This window comes from Micropterus dolomieu, linkage group LG04 (genome assembly GCF_021292245.1).
Source record: "Micropterus dolomieu isolate WLL.071019.BEF.003 ecotype Adirondacks linkage group LG04, ASM2129224v1, whole genome shotgun sequence".
In the NCBI taxonomy this organism is placed as follows: domain Eukaryota; kingdom Metazoa; phylum Chordata; class Actinopteri; order Centrarchiformes; family Centrarchidae; genus Micropterus; species Micropterus dolomieu.
In genome coordinates this window covers 17860320-17877566 of record NC_060153.1, presented here as the reverse complement: position 1 = coordinate 17877566, position 17247 = coordinate 17860320, and the positions used below count along the sequence as shown (strand labels likewise).

General features: G+C 41.2%; 2 protein-coding genes across 5 annotated transcripts; one reads left to right on the top strand and one right to left on the bottom strand.

The window, feature by feature from the left end:
• The first annotated feature begins 1373 nt into the window (after positions 1 to 1373).
• On the top strand, positions 1374 to 9339 carry LOC123969820 (ATP-dependent RNA helicase DDX39A). 4 transcript variants are annotated; one of them, XM_046047526.1, is made up of 10 exons: positions 1374 to 1514; positions 2724 to 2931; positions 3048 to 3175; positions 4354 to 4630; positions 6130 to 6248; positions 7344 to 7475; positions 7709 to 7818; positions 8150 to 8294; positions 8611 to 8758; positions 8885 to 9339. In XM_046047526.1, exons 2-10 carry the CDS (start codon positions 2724 to 2726, stop codon positions 8899 to 8901), a joined length of 1284 nt encoding a protein of 427 aa, XP_045903482.1. In that variant the 5' UTR covers positions 1374 to 1514; the 3' UTR covers positions 8902 to 9339. The 4 variants fall into 4 exon arrangements, with proteins under 4 accessions (XP_045903482.1, XP_045903479.1, XP_045903483.1 ...); XM_046047523.1 differs by lacking the exon at positions 1374 to 1514 and adding an exon at positions 1566 to 1865; XM_046047527.1 differs by lacking the exon at positions 1374 to 1514 and adding an exon at positions 1916 to 2077.
• Positions 9335 to 15213, bottom strand: LOC123969821 (CCN family member 1-like). The gene is made up of 6 exons (XM_046047528.1): positions 15016 to 15213; positions 13805 to 14018; positions 12881 to 13128; positions 12429 to 12534; positions 11632 to 11813; positions 9335 to 10697 (listed from the first exon to the last, which is right to left on the bottom strand). Exons 1-6 carry the CDS (start codon positions 15064 to 15066, stop codon positions 10392 to 10394), a joined length of 1107 nt encoding a protein of 368 aa, XP_045903484.1. The 5' UTR covers positions 15067 to 15213; the 3' UTR covers positions 9335 to 10391.
• Positions 15214 to 17247: the final 2034 nt, after the last annotated feature.

Genomic DNA, 17247 nt, shown 5'->3' with positions numbered 1-17247 from the left:
CCTGAATTACTGCAGCAATGCGGCGTGGCATGGAGTCCATCAGTCTGTGGCACTGCTCAGGTGTTATGAGAGCCCAGGTTGCTCTGATAGTGGCCTTCAGCTCTTCTGCATTGTTGGGTCTGGCGTATCGCATCTTCCTCTTCGCAATACCCCATAGATTTTCTATAGGGTTAAGGTCAGGCGAGTTTGCTGACCAATTAAGAACAGGGATACCATGGTCCTTAAACCAGGTACTGGTAGCTTTGGCACTGTGTGCAGGTGCCAAGTCCTGTTGGAAAATGAAATCTGCATCTCCATAAAGTTGGTCAGCAGCAGGAAGCATGAAGTTCTCTAAAACTTCCTGGTAGACGGCTGTGTTGACCTTGGACCTCAGAAAACACAGTGGACCAACACCAGCGGATGACATGGCACCCCAAACCATCACTGACTGTGGAAACTTTACACTGGACTTCAAGCAACGTGGATTCTGTGCCTCTCCTCTCTTCCTCCAGACTCTGGGACCTTGATTTCCAAAGGAAATGCAAAATTTACTTTATCAGAGAACATAACTTTGGACCACTCAGCAGCAGTCCAGTCCTTTTTGGCTTTAGCCCAGGCGAGATGCTTCTGACGCTGTGTCTTGTTCAAGAGTGGCTTGACACAAGGAATGCGACAGCTGAAACCCGTGTCTTGCACACGTCTTTGCGTGGTGGTTCTTGAAGCACTGACTCCAGCTGCAGTCCACTCTTTGTGAATCTCCCCCACATTTTTGAATGGGTTTTGTTTCAGAATCTTCTCCAGGGTGCAGTTATCCCTATTGCTTGTACACGTTTTTCTACCACATCTTTTCCTTCCCTTCGCCTCTCTATTAATGTGCTTGGACACAGAGCTCTGTGAACAGCCAGCCTCTTTAGCAATGACCTTTTGTGTCTTGCCCTCCTTGTGCAAGGTGTCAATGGTCATCTTTTGGACAGCTGTCAAGTCAGCAGTCTTCCCCATGATTGTGTAGCCTACAGAACTAGACTGCGAGACCATTTAAAGGCCCTTGCCGGTGTTTTGAGTTAATTAGCTGATTAGAGTGTGGCACCAGGTGTCTTCAATATTGAACCTTTTCACAATATTCTAATTTTCTGAGATACTGATTTTGGGGTTTCATTAGTTGTCAGTTATAATCATCACAATTAAAAGGAATGAACACTTGAAATATATCAGTTTGTGTGGAATGAATGTATACATTATACAAGTTTCACTTTTTGAATGGAATTACTGAAATACCAACTTTTTGATGATATTCTAATTATATGACCAGCACCTGTAGCTGTTGAGATATTTCACTCTGGACCAAAGTGGTGGACCCACTTTGTATCCATTACCTTCCCAGGCTGCCTTCCGCACAGACCTCTCTGTACTGCTAGACCAGGTTGGGACAGGAAAGGAGTCCCTCAGCTTCATTAGGGCTTAGGGGGGACATTGGGATTGGGCCCTAGTGGGCTAGTGACGCATTGCTTCTTCATCCGGTCGGCTGATGCCTTCAGGTGTTCGCTCACTCACACACTCATTCATTGTCAACCGCTTTTGTACAGTGGATGGTGCAGGGCAGGTGTTATCGCAAATAACGTTATTATATATTGACGAATTTGGACCCTGTTCCGCATTCCCTGTTGTATAAAATAAAACAACAGCGTCTTAATAATTTGATTAATTTTGTTGCTATGGAGGAAAACCACATTGTAATTAGCGTTACAGCCTGTGGTTCTAGCAGTGCATCGAAATTGAAACTTTTCTGAGGTGTACCTGAACACACCATACGTGTGTGCTCTGAATGTTTGCTAGCTCGTTTGTATGACGCACATTGATATCGGCAGGACATAAAATATCACAGCAAGGTAATGTTGCAGTGGTTTCGTACTTTCACGCCAAATCTGCCAGATAGTAGAAATATTTAATGGTTATTACTTGATAAATGCTTTAAATACTTTCTTACAGTTGCTATAGTTAAGGCTGTAAAATTAGCTTCTGTGGCTAGCATGCTAGAAGCATTAACGTTAGCTTCGTTTTGACTTTGCCAATTACCTGTAGCTATCTATTTAACGTTATAGTGAGTAACTTTGTTTTCTAACCTTTTGCTCACTATACAATACCATATATCTAACGGCGTGATGAAGAAGATGAGAAGTTAGAAACGTATCTAGAATGATTGTGTAAAAGTGAGTCCCGTTTAACTGTTAGTTGCTAGCTTGGTCGCTAGCCGGTTTGAATGAACAAGAAAGAAGACTCCATTGTTGATGTGTGTAACGTTACTGCCTCTGCCGGGTCACACTGGATAATTTTGACTCAGCCGAATTTTACTAGTTAAACGGATGTTGGTCGTTCAAGACTGCATACACACAGGCTAATGTTAGCATCTTCCGTACAATAACGTTAATAAATAGTTTTTTATATGGGGTACGGCTGCGGCCTGCTAACCTTTTTGCTAATTAAGCTAATATCCGAGACAGCTGATTAGGTTTCGGGTCATTGTAGCGTCAAGCTACTATCACCATACAACTACGGATATATGTAATAAAGGTAACTAGATATTAGACGCTTTTTGATTATATTTATTTATCTAAAAATATTTACTTGAATTGTAATATCATCTGGCCTTCATCTCAAATTAGATCTTGCACATTAAAGGCGACACAGACAATTGTTTGAGAAAGTTGTGAGATATATATTTCCTTATTTACATGCTGTCCATACAGATGGCTGAGACCGACGTTGATAATGAACTTCTGGACTATGAGGAAGATGAGGAGCCCCAGGGAGCCCCTGAGAGTGGGACCCCAGCAAACAAGAAGGAGGTGAAGGGGTCTTATGTATCCATCCACAGCTCGGGCTTCAGAGACTTTCTCCTCAAACCAGAGCTGCTTCGTGCCATTGTAGACTGTGGTTTTGAGCATCCCTCAGAAGGTGAATAGCAGTTTTGGGTTTTCTTATGTCTGTATCATATCCTGATTTTATGAGTGAATCAACGGGCATTTTAAAAAATTTCACTCACTTATGATTACCATTTGTTTTATCTTCAGTCCAACATGAGTGTATTCCCCAAGCAATCCTTGGCATGGACATCCTGTGTCAGGCCAAGTCGGGAATGGGAAAGACAGCAGTGTTTGTACTGGCCACCCTGCAGCAGATAGAACCAGTGGATGGTCAGGTGAGTTGGTCATTATTTGTTTTTGCTTGTCTTTTATGTTAACAGTCATTAAGCCTCTTTTTTTATAGTTTTGTACACAGATTAGGTCGTTTTTACACTAATATGATTTTGTCATGTAAATCTTATGACCCCTGGGTTATTTTCTGGTAGATGTCTGTTCTGTGCTTACTTCTCAGACCTGAGGCCTCATGCAGATGCACTCAAAAGTGCATATTATCAATGTACATGCATTGAATGTAAGATAAAAAATGCAAATGCCATGTCCCTACATAAAGTCAGTATTAGGGAACACACAATTGAAAGGTGTTTTGCTGTTCATGTTTATGGAACCATGAGTAAAGTAAAATTTTAGAGAGAGCCAAGAGCAAAACTTCAATACAGTTCATTCACTTATCAAATGTCATGTCAAAGAATTTAAGTTTAAAAGTGCTTTTTTTCTGAATTTGACATGTAGCCTATGGGTGTGCTGGAATGCAGCAGCCTGTTTACCTGGTTCAACAGCAGCAGCAGCTTTATTCATTCTGTGTCTGCTTAATTGTGTGGAAATCACGTCTGACAGGTCTGTCAATAACAGAAGCCAAGTGCCTGTAAATAGCATGGGATATAATTTGATATGACCATTTAATACAATTTTCAGAAGTAATGCCACTCAATTTGTTTTAGTAGTGGGCCACTATGATCAAAAACATAGCTCTCAGCATCAACTAGTAAAGTTTGATCTTTTTGTCATTTTTGCCTGAGAACTCCTCGTTACTCTTGTTTTCGCTTTTTATGCTTAACAGTAGAGAGATGACAGTAAATGTGAGGAGATGGAGAGGCATGACATGCAACAAAGGTTCCTGGGTAAACTGAACCAGGGACGTGCTTCATGGCCTAATCCCTAGGCCAATGGGGCTGCCCCTGAAATCTCTATTTAAATAAAAAAATATTATTTAATGCCAATCAAGTCTTAAATCAGGTATTATGATGGAACTATTATGATCCTTTGAAATAACATTTTCAAACGGCAATGAAATATTTAGTTAGTAGTTACATTAGTTAAAAGTCACCAAGGTCCTGTCAAATCAATGAAATCAAAGAGCAGTACAACAGGTTACCTGGCATTACAAAAGTACAAGATGCACTACATTAGGACTAAGCAGTTAATAAGACTAATGCCCTCATTTCCTGTATTCCAGGTGTCTGTCCTTGTAATGTGCCACACACGAGAGTTGGCCTTCCAGATCAGCAAAGAGTATGAGCGCTTCTCCAAGTACATGCCCACTGTCAAGGTGTCGGTGTTCTTCGGTGGCCTGGCCATCAAAAAAGACGAGGAAGTCCTGAAGAAGAACTGCCCTCACATTGTCGTAGGAACTCCAGGACGTACCCTGGCCCTCATCCACAACAAGTCCCTCAACTTGAAGAACATTAAACACTTTGTGCTTGACGAGTGCGATAAGATGCTGGAGCAGCTGGGTGAGTAAGAGTAACAGAAGTGTTTTTATAGTGGACTGTTGAGAAACGAGTTGCTTTGTTGAAGGACTGTGGTCAGTATGTGAAACAGGGAATCCAGTTGACACAAGTATTCTGTGAATTCATATCTCAATAAATGGTGTTGCTAGCAAGCTTGCGCATCTTTAAAAATTTCTGTGTTTCACAGATGTGATCAGATCTTCATTCAAGTCCTAAAACTATATAAAAGGACCCAGTTAAACAAATAATACAAAAAAAACAGAATTTACAAAACATTTATTTATATTGCAAAATTATACAATATTAAATGTCTTTGTTTGAAAAAGTTTGTGAATTTTAAGGTGTAATTGGAGTCAGGTGTTTCAGTCAATTGGATGACATTCAGGTGTGAGTTTTGCTGCCGCTGCCCTGTTCAACAAATATAAACCAGGGTCTGTACTGTCAAAGCCTGGTCTTCAACAGAGGTTTGTGGAGGTGTGCCATGCCTTGAACAAAGGAGATCTATGGTGCTCAGACACAAGGTTGTTGATAGTCAAGGCTGAAAAGGTTACGAAACCATCTCTAAAATATTTGGCTGTCAGGCAGATACAGTACAAACTGAGGAAATTTAACACCAGTGCTACTCTCCCCAGGAGTGGTCATCTAACAGAAATCACTCAGAAGAACATTGCTGGTTGTCTAATGTTTACTAAAGGCCATATGGATGAACCAGATGGGACTAAACAATTTTCAAATCAGGAGGTGCAATATTTGCTAAAGGCGATATGTGTGTCAAAATACTATTTTAAATTAAATATTGTTATGCTGCAAAGATGTCCTGGTCTACACGCTATATTCTACAGATGTAAGAAAACATCTTTGTTTGGTACAGAGATCCCTGCAAAAATCACACTAAAATTATTTTTATGTCTTTCAATGAAAATAAGAATAACATTGTAAAAATCATCATTCCCTCCTGTATCGCAAATCATATCGCAATTGCAATATCAGTCAAAATAATTGCAATTAGATCTTTTTTCAAAATCTGAAGAGACCTGAAGAGAGCAGTTCATGCAAGTTTTGAAGGAGGAATGAGCCAAAAAATGGGTCAGTCTGTTTGTTGGACTGATCAGTAGTTCAGCTCAAGGAGGTCACACCAGGTTCACATACTTTTTATTGAAGAAAGCCAATTAATGTTTGTTAACTTATAAATAAAAATAAAATTTTGTGTTTAACTGGGTCGTCTTCGTGTGTATTAGGACATTTGAGATCACATTCATGCAGAAATACAGAAACTTCTAGAAGATTCCCAAACTTTCTAGCAGCACTGTGTAATAGTGTTGTCAATTTAGTAATCATTAATCTGCATTTTTGTTTATTCAATAATAAACACAAGATAAAAAAAAAAAGAAAAAAGAAATAATGACTGGTTATAACGTTTATTTTTTTGTAGACAAGTAAGAAACAAAATGCAATTAATGTAATTTTGGGAGTGCTGCTGTGTTTTTGGTTTTTTCTGACAGACATGAGGCGTGATGTCCAGGAAATCTTCAGGCTGACACCTCATGAGAAGCAGGTTATGATGTTCAGTGCAACGCTAAGCAAGGAGATCCGCCCTGTTTGCCGCAAGTTCATGCAGGATGTGAGTTGTCACCAGGATTTACTGATGTGTTTGAAGCTGAACCTACTCTGTGCTTCATTCAGCTAAATGGAAACATCTTTTAGAGTTTATTTTTTTATTTATTAGCAGAGATGCAACGAGCTGCAAGCTGAGATTGCGTCTTACAATATTTAATTAAATCTCATTTATAAGCAATCTTTATGTTAATGAAAATTGATACATCTCTGTGAGTAGAACTGTTTTCATTGCCTTCTTTGTCTTTCTACAACAGGAATGTTGATTCATTCATCCTATCGGTCAAAGACGATCAGATGTGCTGTTAATTTCCAAGCAGCTCAGCTATCATAAAAATTCAGTCTAACCGTTCTTTATAACTTGGCATTTTAATGTGTGCTGGGATCAGTGAGCTAGCCGTAAATGTTTTTTATTTATGTAGACGTTGGCTGTAAAACCTTGTTGTTCACTGAGATTAGGGCTTGTTAAGATTTTCTTTGTTATTCTTGTTACGTGTAAACAAGTGAGATATTTTAGGTAGTTCAGTCCTTGTTGCGAAGTCCCTTGTTGCTTTGCCCACTTGTGGCTGTCGGTGTCATAAGTGGCCATGTCAGAGGGGCAAAGTGATCCTCCTTGGTAGATTTGGCTTGGTCAGAACAGTCGGTCCTCCTGGCCCTGCTGCAGTCCAGGGGAACAGGTCAGGTTCATTAGCAAAATGCGGTGCAAAGATTCAGAAAATTGAATGGAGTCGTAGATCTGTCAAATGTAGAGCTCATCATTATGGCAAAAATCATTATCCCGATTACTTTGGTCAATATTGAGATCACAATTATTTAATATTATTACTCATTGACTTCGAAAACATTGTGCATTTATTAATTAAAAAAAAAATAGAATCTGATGACCTGCCCATCCCTAACAAGGGAAACTTCAGATTTTATGACTTCTCTGACAAAGTGGTTCATGTTGTCAGTGTTTTTCCCCTCACTTTCTTGTCCTTTAACACGTTGTTTGTGTGATGCATTTTCTTCATTCACGCTAGTTATGTTTGTGATGTGGTCTGCAGAGAGGTATGTGTGTGAGAGACAGACTAATGTTTGGCTTCCCTTTGTTGCTGTGTAGCCCATGGAAGTGTTTGTGGATGACGAGACCAAGCTGACACTCCATGGTTTACAGCAATATTACTGCAAATTGAAGGACAGTGAGAAGAACCGAAAGCTCTTTGACCTGCTCGATGTTCTCGAGTTCAACCAGGTATAACTGGCACTCATTTATGAGATACTGAATCAGATATGCACATCTTTATTATAGTATATTAAGTATTTGTGAAAGGGTTTAATATTAAGAACTATTTGTTCTTCTAGTTGTTCTGTCACTTTATCCTCTAGAGGGAGACATTTATGTTGATTTCAGCCTGTCTGTATGTCATTGCTCTCTTTGCCATTCCCAGCAAAAATATGCAAAGCTCTTCTTTTGGTTCCTGTTAGGTGGTGATCTTTGTTAAGTCAGTGAATCGCTGTGTGGCTCTGTCCCAGCTGCTGGTGGAGCAGAATTTCCCGGCCATCGCCATCCACAGGGGCATGGCACAAGAGGAGCGGTAGGTGCTGCTGGTTTATTTCCCTTTATGATTCTTGTATTTTTGTTCCCACTTGACAGTAGCTTTCCCAAGTTGAATGTCTTAAGCATGAAAAATGTAAAAAACAGAACATCACTGTGCAGTAATTTGTTTTAAGGCTAGAGACTATAAATGGTAACATTAAAATGTAAGTGTGAAACTAATTAAAAGGTGAGGAATATTTTAACCAGATGTGTGGGAAATGATTGCCAATCTCTCAATGGTTGACAGGAGAGGTTTATGTTCTTAGTCTCCCTCACTTTGGAATATCATCTCAGTCATTTTCCTGATGTTGCTCATCCGACCCCCCCAGGTTATCCCGGTACCAGCAGTTTAAAGACTTCCAGCGGCGGATACTGGTTGCAACCAACCTGTTTGGCCGAGGCATGGACATCGAGCGAGTCAACATCGTCTTTAACTACGACATGCCAGAAGATTCTGACACATACCTTCACAGAGTCAGTCCAGTTATAATATAATTGTTGTCTGTATATCTTTAGTTGCAAAAAAAAACAAATAACAAAGGGGCTGTAGCTTGTACCACATTTACCAAAACACTCTGATTTGTTTTATAAATTGTGGGTAAAAAGGCACAGGGACCTGCTGTAAAGGTTGTTTAGTCAGTGTTTTATAATCAGTGAATTGTTCATTTTAAATCTTAATAGAAAGTAGTAGTAGTCAGCAATACTTTAAACCTTTTAGAAGATTCATGGTATTCTTGTTTTCCTTCAAGCAAAGCCTGTTTTGAGCCCCTCATCTTTCTCTGTACCTCAGGTGGCCCGTGCTGGCAGGTTTGGGACCAAAGGACTGGCTGTCACCTTTGTGTCAGACGAGACCGATGCCAAGATCCTCAATGATGTCCAAGACCGCTTCGAGGTCAACGTAGCAGAGCTCCCAGAGGAGATTGATATCTCCTCCTACAGTAAGTTCTGTAGCTGCTCATTCTTGCCAGATGATGCCCACTTTCAGTAACGTCTGTGTATAATATGTATGTACGTCACCCTCTCCTAATCTCACATCTTAAAAACTTTCCCATTTCTCTTCGCAGTTGAACAGGCCAGATGAGTCTGAAGTGTCTTTCCAGTGAAGATTGTGTGTGACGCTTGGTGTTGCTGTATTTTGGTGGAGGGGAAAAAAAACCCCTCAGCATTTACTTTAAAGTCCCCCTCCAACCAGAAATGTTGGCAAGTTCATAATGATACATTTGTTTATTTTATCAGGTGTTTGCTTGTTTTAGTGCAGAATTTCCCAAACCTTTCCCAGAGTACCCCTGGTCCTGTATGTTGTAGAGCTCCATTACAGCTGATCTAAGTAAATCAGCTTGTTATTAAGCAGCTTCAGGTTGAGGAGTGACCATTTGAATCAGCTGTGTTGGAGCAGGGAGACATCTAAACCATGCAGAGTAAGGGTACTCCAGGAAAGGGCTGGGAAACCCTGTTAGTGTTTTCCTTGTTAACGCCATGGATATATTTTGGGTTGAAGAAATAAAGTTTTTATACCTTATTTATGGAGTTGGATTTAATTTTGCACGTATTTTAAACATTTAAATAGGTCATATTACATTGAAGAGACACAACAGTATCAAAATACAAACTTTGTGTAGTTAATTATTCTCACAAGCAGAGGGTGCTATCATCATAAGTGGAAGACAGCCACTGTTTTCCCAAACACAGTTTGAAACTTTGGTTAAAGTAAAGTCTTGCATGAAACTTGAGCAGTTTCATCACACAGATGGACCAACAAACACTTGTGACAGCTACACCGTAGTGTCCTAATCCACAGAAGTGTATTCATGTGACAATACAAACTGGGATTCAAATAAAGAAAATATTTACAGAATACAGTGTGATTCAAAATAAATTCTCAAATACAGGTTTGTGTAAGATGTTTCTCTAAGCTGCATTTAAATCACAAACAAGAAATCAGTTGGCATTGGTCCAGTCCTCACTGAACGCTTGTCAGTTCCAGATAGCGTTCCTTATCATCAGAACGGTGTGTAAATGTACTTTCAGATGGCTTGTCGTGTCAGCGTGCCAAAAAGCACAATCAATGGAGTCTGTCTTATGTTCATAACATGCTGTTCTGATTTGATATGTTTTGAATTAAAATCATCTTGTACATATTTTGCTTTCTACTCTGAAGTTTTCTAAATAAAGCTACAAAAGTTCAGTGCTAAACACAAAGTGCTTTGTTGCTCATTCCCCGCTCAAGCAGAGGGTCTCAAAAAGGGAAAAAAAAAAATCCTCCAAACCTGAACCAGCAATCAGTCCAGAGTGGAGGAGGTCCATATGCACTTCAGGGCTCTAATTTAGCTCCCACGTCTGAACAGGAGCAGGCAAGTCCACTCTGGTCACAATATTATTACAATAAGAGTTGTCTTTATGACCGTATAAAACTGAGGCGGCCCTTCCTGCCTACAGTTTGGCAGTCAGGTGGGTGCCTGAAGTCCTCACTCACTTGGAGCCAGGTGAGAAAAATGGCCCCTTGTCTTTCTTTATCAAGAAAGTCATCCTCATCACATTCAAATAAATAAGAGTTTAAACCCCACCTCAGTACTAGTCTATGAACTTGTGTGTATCTCCGTACATCCAGTGCTGTGGAGGGAGTGCCACTTCATTAAGGTGGCCGCAGTCATCGCTGCATTTACATGACTGGATAAACATGGCCGACCTCTGGAAGTGCTCGCCGTCCGGGCAGACAAAGATCACGGGTACAGTACGTGTGCGGCGTGGTGAGCAGCACCGACCGTCTGTACACATGCCGCAGTAGTTGGGCCAGTAGAGGCGAACACTCAGACATTCTCCATAGGACAGCCGGGTGGGCTCTGGGGCTTTCTGGGCTGGAGAGCACTTCTTCCCCTTCTATGGTTGGATGAGAAGAGAAAACAGATGAGTGTTGTTCCCAATTGACTTCAGTAGCAAAATTCACCAAAACAAAGTGAAAAAAATTTTTTTATTTTATCTGCCGTGTCCTTTTACATAACAGCAGATTTAAGCGGCTTTGCACTCAAACTCATTAGCGTCACATTAAGAGGGCCACACTTTATCTTGTTATGCCTAAACAGAGATTGAGAGAGAGGGATTAGTTTCAGATTTAAGTGATTAATTTTAAAGATTAAAATGTTTATTTAACATTTGAGTGTCCTTTTCTGTCAAAACACACTAACACCTGTGATCATTGTTGGCTCCAGAGATTTTAACTCAGAGCAGAGAAAAGAGCTCTTAGTGTGTGCCCAACATGTAGGATTAATATAGACACACCACTTCCCTGGACTCTGGGTACACAGACGGGGCCTAGCTATGGACAGTTGCTTGGCAGGAATGCCGGGGGTGGGGGACTATATTTAAAAAGGCGCCTGCCTGCCACCAAAACACCGCTGAGTAAATCAGGACTGCCCAGTTCCCACTGGATATGGCTTCCCGAAAGTACCGCTAAGATAATCTCTGTTCTTAAGATTGGGATAAAGATGGCTTTAGCACTAACAGCATATTTACTCAGGGCCAAAGCATCTAAATTTTCATTCTTTGCAGCACAGATTTGAGGTGTTCAACCTCTGCTCTTTAGTTTGAAGGGGGGGAAGAAGGAAGCAGAACAAAAATGAGCAGGTATTGTTTTCTCCTGCGTAGTCAGACATGGACAGATAAGAGGGGAAATAATGCCTTATTTATAAGTGTTATCACAAGGCGTTTGGGTTTCACTGTGCGAGGGATAAGATGTCGTGATAAGAAGCTATCTTGGCAGTAATGAGGATCTTCGACCTATGCTCTCCTTTACTTCAAGTCAAGTTCACTTCACCTTGGCTGGGATGGTCAGGCTGTGGCATGGTCGTATGGTACAGATTCTCGTCTCTCTCTCCAGCTTGCACTCAGGGTTCTTGTTGGTGATACGAGAAGAAACGCCCATCCCACAGCTGCGAGAGCACTGGGACCAGTCAGTCGTCTGGACCGGACACTTCTTGTCCCTGAGCTGGTTCCACACTGAGGACCGTCAGAGACATGAGGGAGGGTGGAAGGCAGGGAGAAAAAGAAAAAGCATACGCATCAAGTTGTGGTAGTCATAAAGCTGAGGGGATCAAAAGGATACAAAAGCAAAAACTAAATACATTTTCTGCTACAGTATTATATTTATTTTTCCAGATTTTCATGTGATCTTGGCCTTTTAGCAATGTCTGTCTCTCAGTCGGTCCACTACTTAAGTCCAGACTGAAATATCTCAATATATTGAAGGGATTATCAAGAAATTTGGTCATTCATGTCCCCTTCAAGATGAATAACCTGACATCTAATCTAGCATCAACATCAGGTCAAATCTTTAAAATGTGTTAAATACTTTGGCTTATGACCAAATGCCTGCAAAACTACTGACATTCCCATCAGCCTCAGTTGCACTTTGTGCTAATTAGCAAATGTTAGCATACTAAGATGGTGAAGATGATACACTCAAAATGTGTACATAAAGTGTCCACAGAAGACTACATTCTGCCTTTAACTCAGTAAAATACACTGTTTGCATGTTCAGGGTTGGACAAAAATGTGAGTCAAGCAGTGACAGTAAATACAAAATATTCCCCTCCCAGTCTCTCTTTCTCTCACCAGGCAGGTGTTTGTGCCCATGTTCACTCTCCCAGCCGCTGGACTTGATGTCTGCAAGCTCGTTATCCAGCTCTTTTTCAGGCTGGTGCTGAGGTCTGGGCAGGTGCTGTAGTGGAGTCACATGTGATAAGAGGATAAGATCAGACAGTGCAGTTTGCTGGGGATCATCCGTGCAGGGAGTCATGTCTTATCTTTTGTGTGTTTTTCAGCACAGCCGTCTGATTATCATGGAGTAACGTCAGGGCGATGGGTCAGAGGAGAGACACTTCAATCCACTCTAAGTGCATGAATCTTTGTCATGATTTAAAAGCACTTGGTGAACAGTGTCTAGTTTGTGCACGCAGCTACAGTTTCATCTATCCGAAAGTGTAAGGTTTTTAATGGATTTTCAAATACTTTCATCACCCTTCATTCAGAACCAGCTCTCATTTTAATTGTTTAAAGAAACAAACCTGATGTTTGGGTGGGAGCCGCCAGGTGCCCTTATGGCAGTCCACACTGAAGCAGCACTGCCCGGGTATCCTGACCAGCCGTGGGTAGGGGCAGGATGGAGAGGCCGGTGGCAGCTTGTTGTTACAGAGTGGAGCGCAGCCAACAGCGCCATCAATGCAGGTGCACTGGTGTTTACACCCGGCACGGAAGCTCTCGCCATTCTGGTAGATCCTGCCGTTGTACTCACATGTGCGTCCCTCTGATTTTGCTGGAAAGACAAATTAAGAGATGCATCTCTCAGTTTCTACTGGACGTGCTTTAAAGTCTAAAGGGATCAATTACTGAGCTTCTGCTTACAGCTGGTATGTTAACAAGAATTCACCACATGCTCTTATTTTAACAGCCCTGTTGAGTAAAGTTTCTCCTGACTTTACACACAAAACACACACAATGGCTTCACACTGTACCAGTACACAGAATCCCACAGAGGATCACTGAGATCGGGAGGTCACTCAAAATATGGGGACAGGAAGTGTGAAGGCTTCTTGTCTCCAAAGTATGGAAGAAGCTGCTAATAATAGTTTGTGGGGCAGCACTGGCATGGTGCAGAGGGAAAGTGTATTTATATCTCTGAAACCCCCTGTGGCTGTCATAAAACATCTACTACTCATTAAAATACCTGCTGTCTTGTTCCTGGATACGAGGTTGCATGTAGCTAAATCACTGAGTGGTGACTTTGAGTTTATAGAAAAGAGGATCTTTTGTACGTTGTTGCACAGGTATCACTGCCTATGGGGCTTTTATAGCACATCAAATTCACCATATTCATTTTAAACATAAGATACTTGTCCCATGCATGTTAATGCTATGGCTTGAAATTAACAGGAGAGCTGTAGAAGGCAGCTATTCTCTATAAGTGAAATTCCTTTTCTTTCCTCTCTCACCTCGACAGATGCCCCAGGCCATGGTCACATCGTTGCCATAATTACACTCCAGCCCTTTGTGGTGGTCGCAAGGCCTCATGGGGCTGCAGTCCTGGTTAAGCTGCGCAGCACACACTTTGCAGCACCCACATCCATCTGGCACAGTACTGACTCCTGGAAGGCAAGCCAGGGGCTCTACAGGGCACTCACACACTGTTGGGCAGCTAGCTGTCACCTGGAGCGAGCAGAGAGCGAGATCACATCGTCAGAGATGACGGAAATATACAAGTCATGCAATATTTTCTACAGCTAAGACGGGGGAAAAAAGAACCTCAGAGAGGTTCAGAGAGAAAGAGCCTTGCTCAAAAAATCAGCGATCTACAATGCAGCTTCAGGAAAGGGCCACAGTGCTAGACACAGAGTCCTTGATTGGAAAAGTCATACACAGAATATCTGTATGGCAACAGGGTGCTAAAGTCATCACCAGGGGAGCTCAATGCACTAGTTCCAGCTTTTTCTTCCAACATCAAACTGTGAGGAAGAGGTGTGGTACATTAATTTTTGATTCTGTATGATCTCTTAAGATCCCCAGGGGTTTGTGACCGATTTTGAATTCTTCCACAGACAAAGCACTGCGGTATGCCTCTACAGTAAGTCAAGTCACTGCTGGCCAGTCAGCCCTGTGCGTCTAGACAACTCAGAGTTTGTACCCAGTCCCCTGCTGGCTCATGGTTTGAGTCATCACCCAGCACTAGAGCCAACTTGTTCCAGTTTGTAGGAATCAACATGTAACTGTGCTCTAAAAAAAAGGAGACATGAGTAGACATGCTGATTATCAGACAAGACATCCACTTCAGAAGAACTTCATTATTATATAAGCAGTATTGGAGTAATAAATCCACCTAAACTCTGTACCAAACTTTTTATTGTATCCACTGTTTATGCTGACAGTGCCAGTAATCACAGTTAATCTGATGTTCTATCTGTGAAGACTAAGTCTTTGAAGATGAAAAATGCCTGAAAGCTTATCTAAAAATACATTTGAGTTTTGTTTACAACAAGGGAGGCTGTTTATACCATGATGGTGAAAGTTGAGTCACATTTTACTGGCAACTACATCATCTATGGCAGATTACACATTGAATTAATATTAATCTTTCAATAAAATGCCTGTTAATAGACTTCTGGCTCACTCAGCAACAGGAGCTTCTGTCATGAGAGAAACATCTTACCCGTGTGATGACGGCTGTTGTCAGTAAGGTCAGGTAGATCAGAAAAGCCATGATTAGCCTGTGACAGGTTGAAGAAAAACAAGATAAAATTGTATATTCAAGCTACAATCCACTTATGATTGTTAGTCTAAATTAGTTTCAAACTGAGTTTCAGGCTCTTTTCGGACCGTAGTCCATATTTTTCTACCGTGATTCGTGTCTAAACTCAAATTTATACTCGCTGGTGAGCTTCAGAGAGACCCCGCCCCTCTCAATACTTATAACCAATCAGTGTGCAGGCAACAGCCCAGACACCCCCCCCCCCCCAAGTGGGCGTGGTTTCACCACTGAGGGACTTTGCTGATTGGTGGGCGTGTTTTGGAATGAATGCAGCCATTCATAAAAATCCCAGGGCCATTCTGTATTTATTTTATGAGTTAAAAATTAAAATGTAACAGCCGCTTTCAAGTCACACTTAGGCACATTCCTGCTTTTGTGGCCACCACTCTCCTAACACTAAGTAAATATATTCAGCTGGGCCAGACAGCATGGTAACATTAATAACACCTCCACCTCTGGGGCATAAAAAGAAAGGGGAGGGGGGCGGGGCAATATTCCTTCTGTTTTTCCAGACCAATGTAGGTGCCAGGACAGAAAATTAAAGTGGAGTGTATAAAGCAAATAGTAAGGTAATAGCAGTTGTCAGAGAGTGTGAACACATCCCTCTTTGTCTGTGTCTGTCTGAGAAAATGTATTTCCATAGTTTTTAAAGGTACGTTTTGATTGTTTTGCTCTCCCAATGTTTCATCTTGATTCAGGTGGGCTGGCTGTCTCTGAGTATTATTTCTAACCACATGGTGCTGACATGGGGATGATGAGGATATGATCGCTCGGAAAGAATGGTTGAGAAGGGTGAAAGCAGGATTATTGTTTTAAGGGCAGCTCATATGAGGGTTGGCCTCTTCCTCCTCGGCTGTCTTCCTTTCCAACCACAAGATTTCAGCCACACCTGCTTTTACACAGAGGCCTCGTTTGATGAAAGAAATGTGATAGGCAGAGGTTTGAAAGTTAAGTTTCTGCCATGAATGTCTTCGTATATGTGCAAAGTCCTGGCTTAGACCTAAAAGGCCAAACATCTTGGATGCTTTCCCACACGGGCTGTGGTGGTCTTAGGTGCTGGGAAATCTTTGTGCTGGTGAGTTAGTTAACTCTTATTCAGGAGGTAATGATGAATAACCCATAATCAATTTCAGGCATAAAGGTGATGATTCTGCCAACCTGCACATCACTGGCAGACTCCGCACAGTTGACATTAACAATAAAAGTTTCCTCCATATTTCATTTCCCGTTTTCCATATACAGTTTTTTTTTTTTTTTTTTTTTACAATTTTCTGTATCATCCTATTCAATCCTGGTCATTGGTTCTCTATTTGCTTTTGCCTAAATATGTTTTTCATAATGTTCCTTATTTAAATAATAACTTTTCTCTGTTATTTAACTTTTTTTTATTATGCTCGGTCTACGAAGACTATAACTAAGCATTTCACTGCACACTATACAAACACATCTTTGAATCTTTAACCTAAATTAAAACATAAGATACAGGATACAAGTGTTCACAGTCCCTTGCCAAGCAATGCTGTTCAGTTTCAGAGTACAACAGTACGGCCCATGGTGATTTTGGCAGGTCTCATCAATATCCTGATCCAGTTGCTACAACATGACCACTCCTATCAAAGGAGAGACAGATGGACATAAGTTACAGACACAGTAAACATCCCCAGCTGTTCATCTTTCCTGTTCCTCCCATAACTAAATCTTCACCAGCCTTTGGATGGGCTTTTGCACATTTTGTGATTCATCGAGCTGATTTCAGTCCTGACAAACCAATGTTTCCCTCACAAAAGCAAAGCATTAAAATCAGTTGTGAATTCCAAAATCAATGTTATTCCTTAAGGTGGGATTCCTTCTTTATCTGTGCTAACTTTGCCCTGGGGGAAAGGTGGTTGGGGCAGCACCTTTTAAGAAGAGAACTTTAGAGGTCCTGGTAGACAGATTTGTTACCTTTGGATAGAGCCAGGCTGTTTCCTCCTGTTCCCAGTCTTTATGCTAAGCTAAGTGGCACCTGGCTCCAGCTTCATATATTACGGACAGATATGAGAGTGGTGTTGAACTTCTAATCTCACTCTCATCAAGAATATAAATAAATGTAAAAAAACAAAACAAAGTCAGAATATTAGATCTTAAAATCTT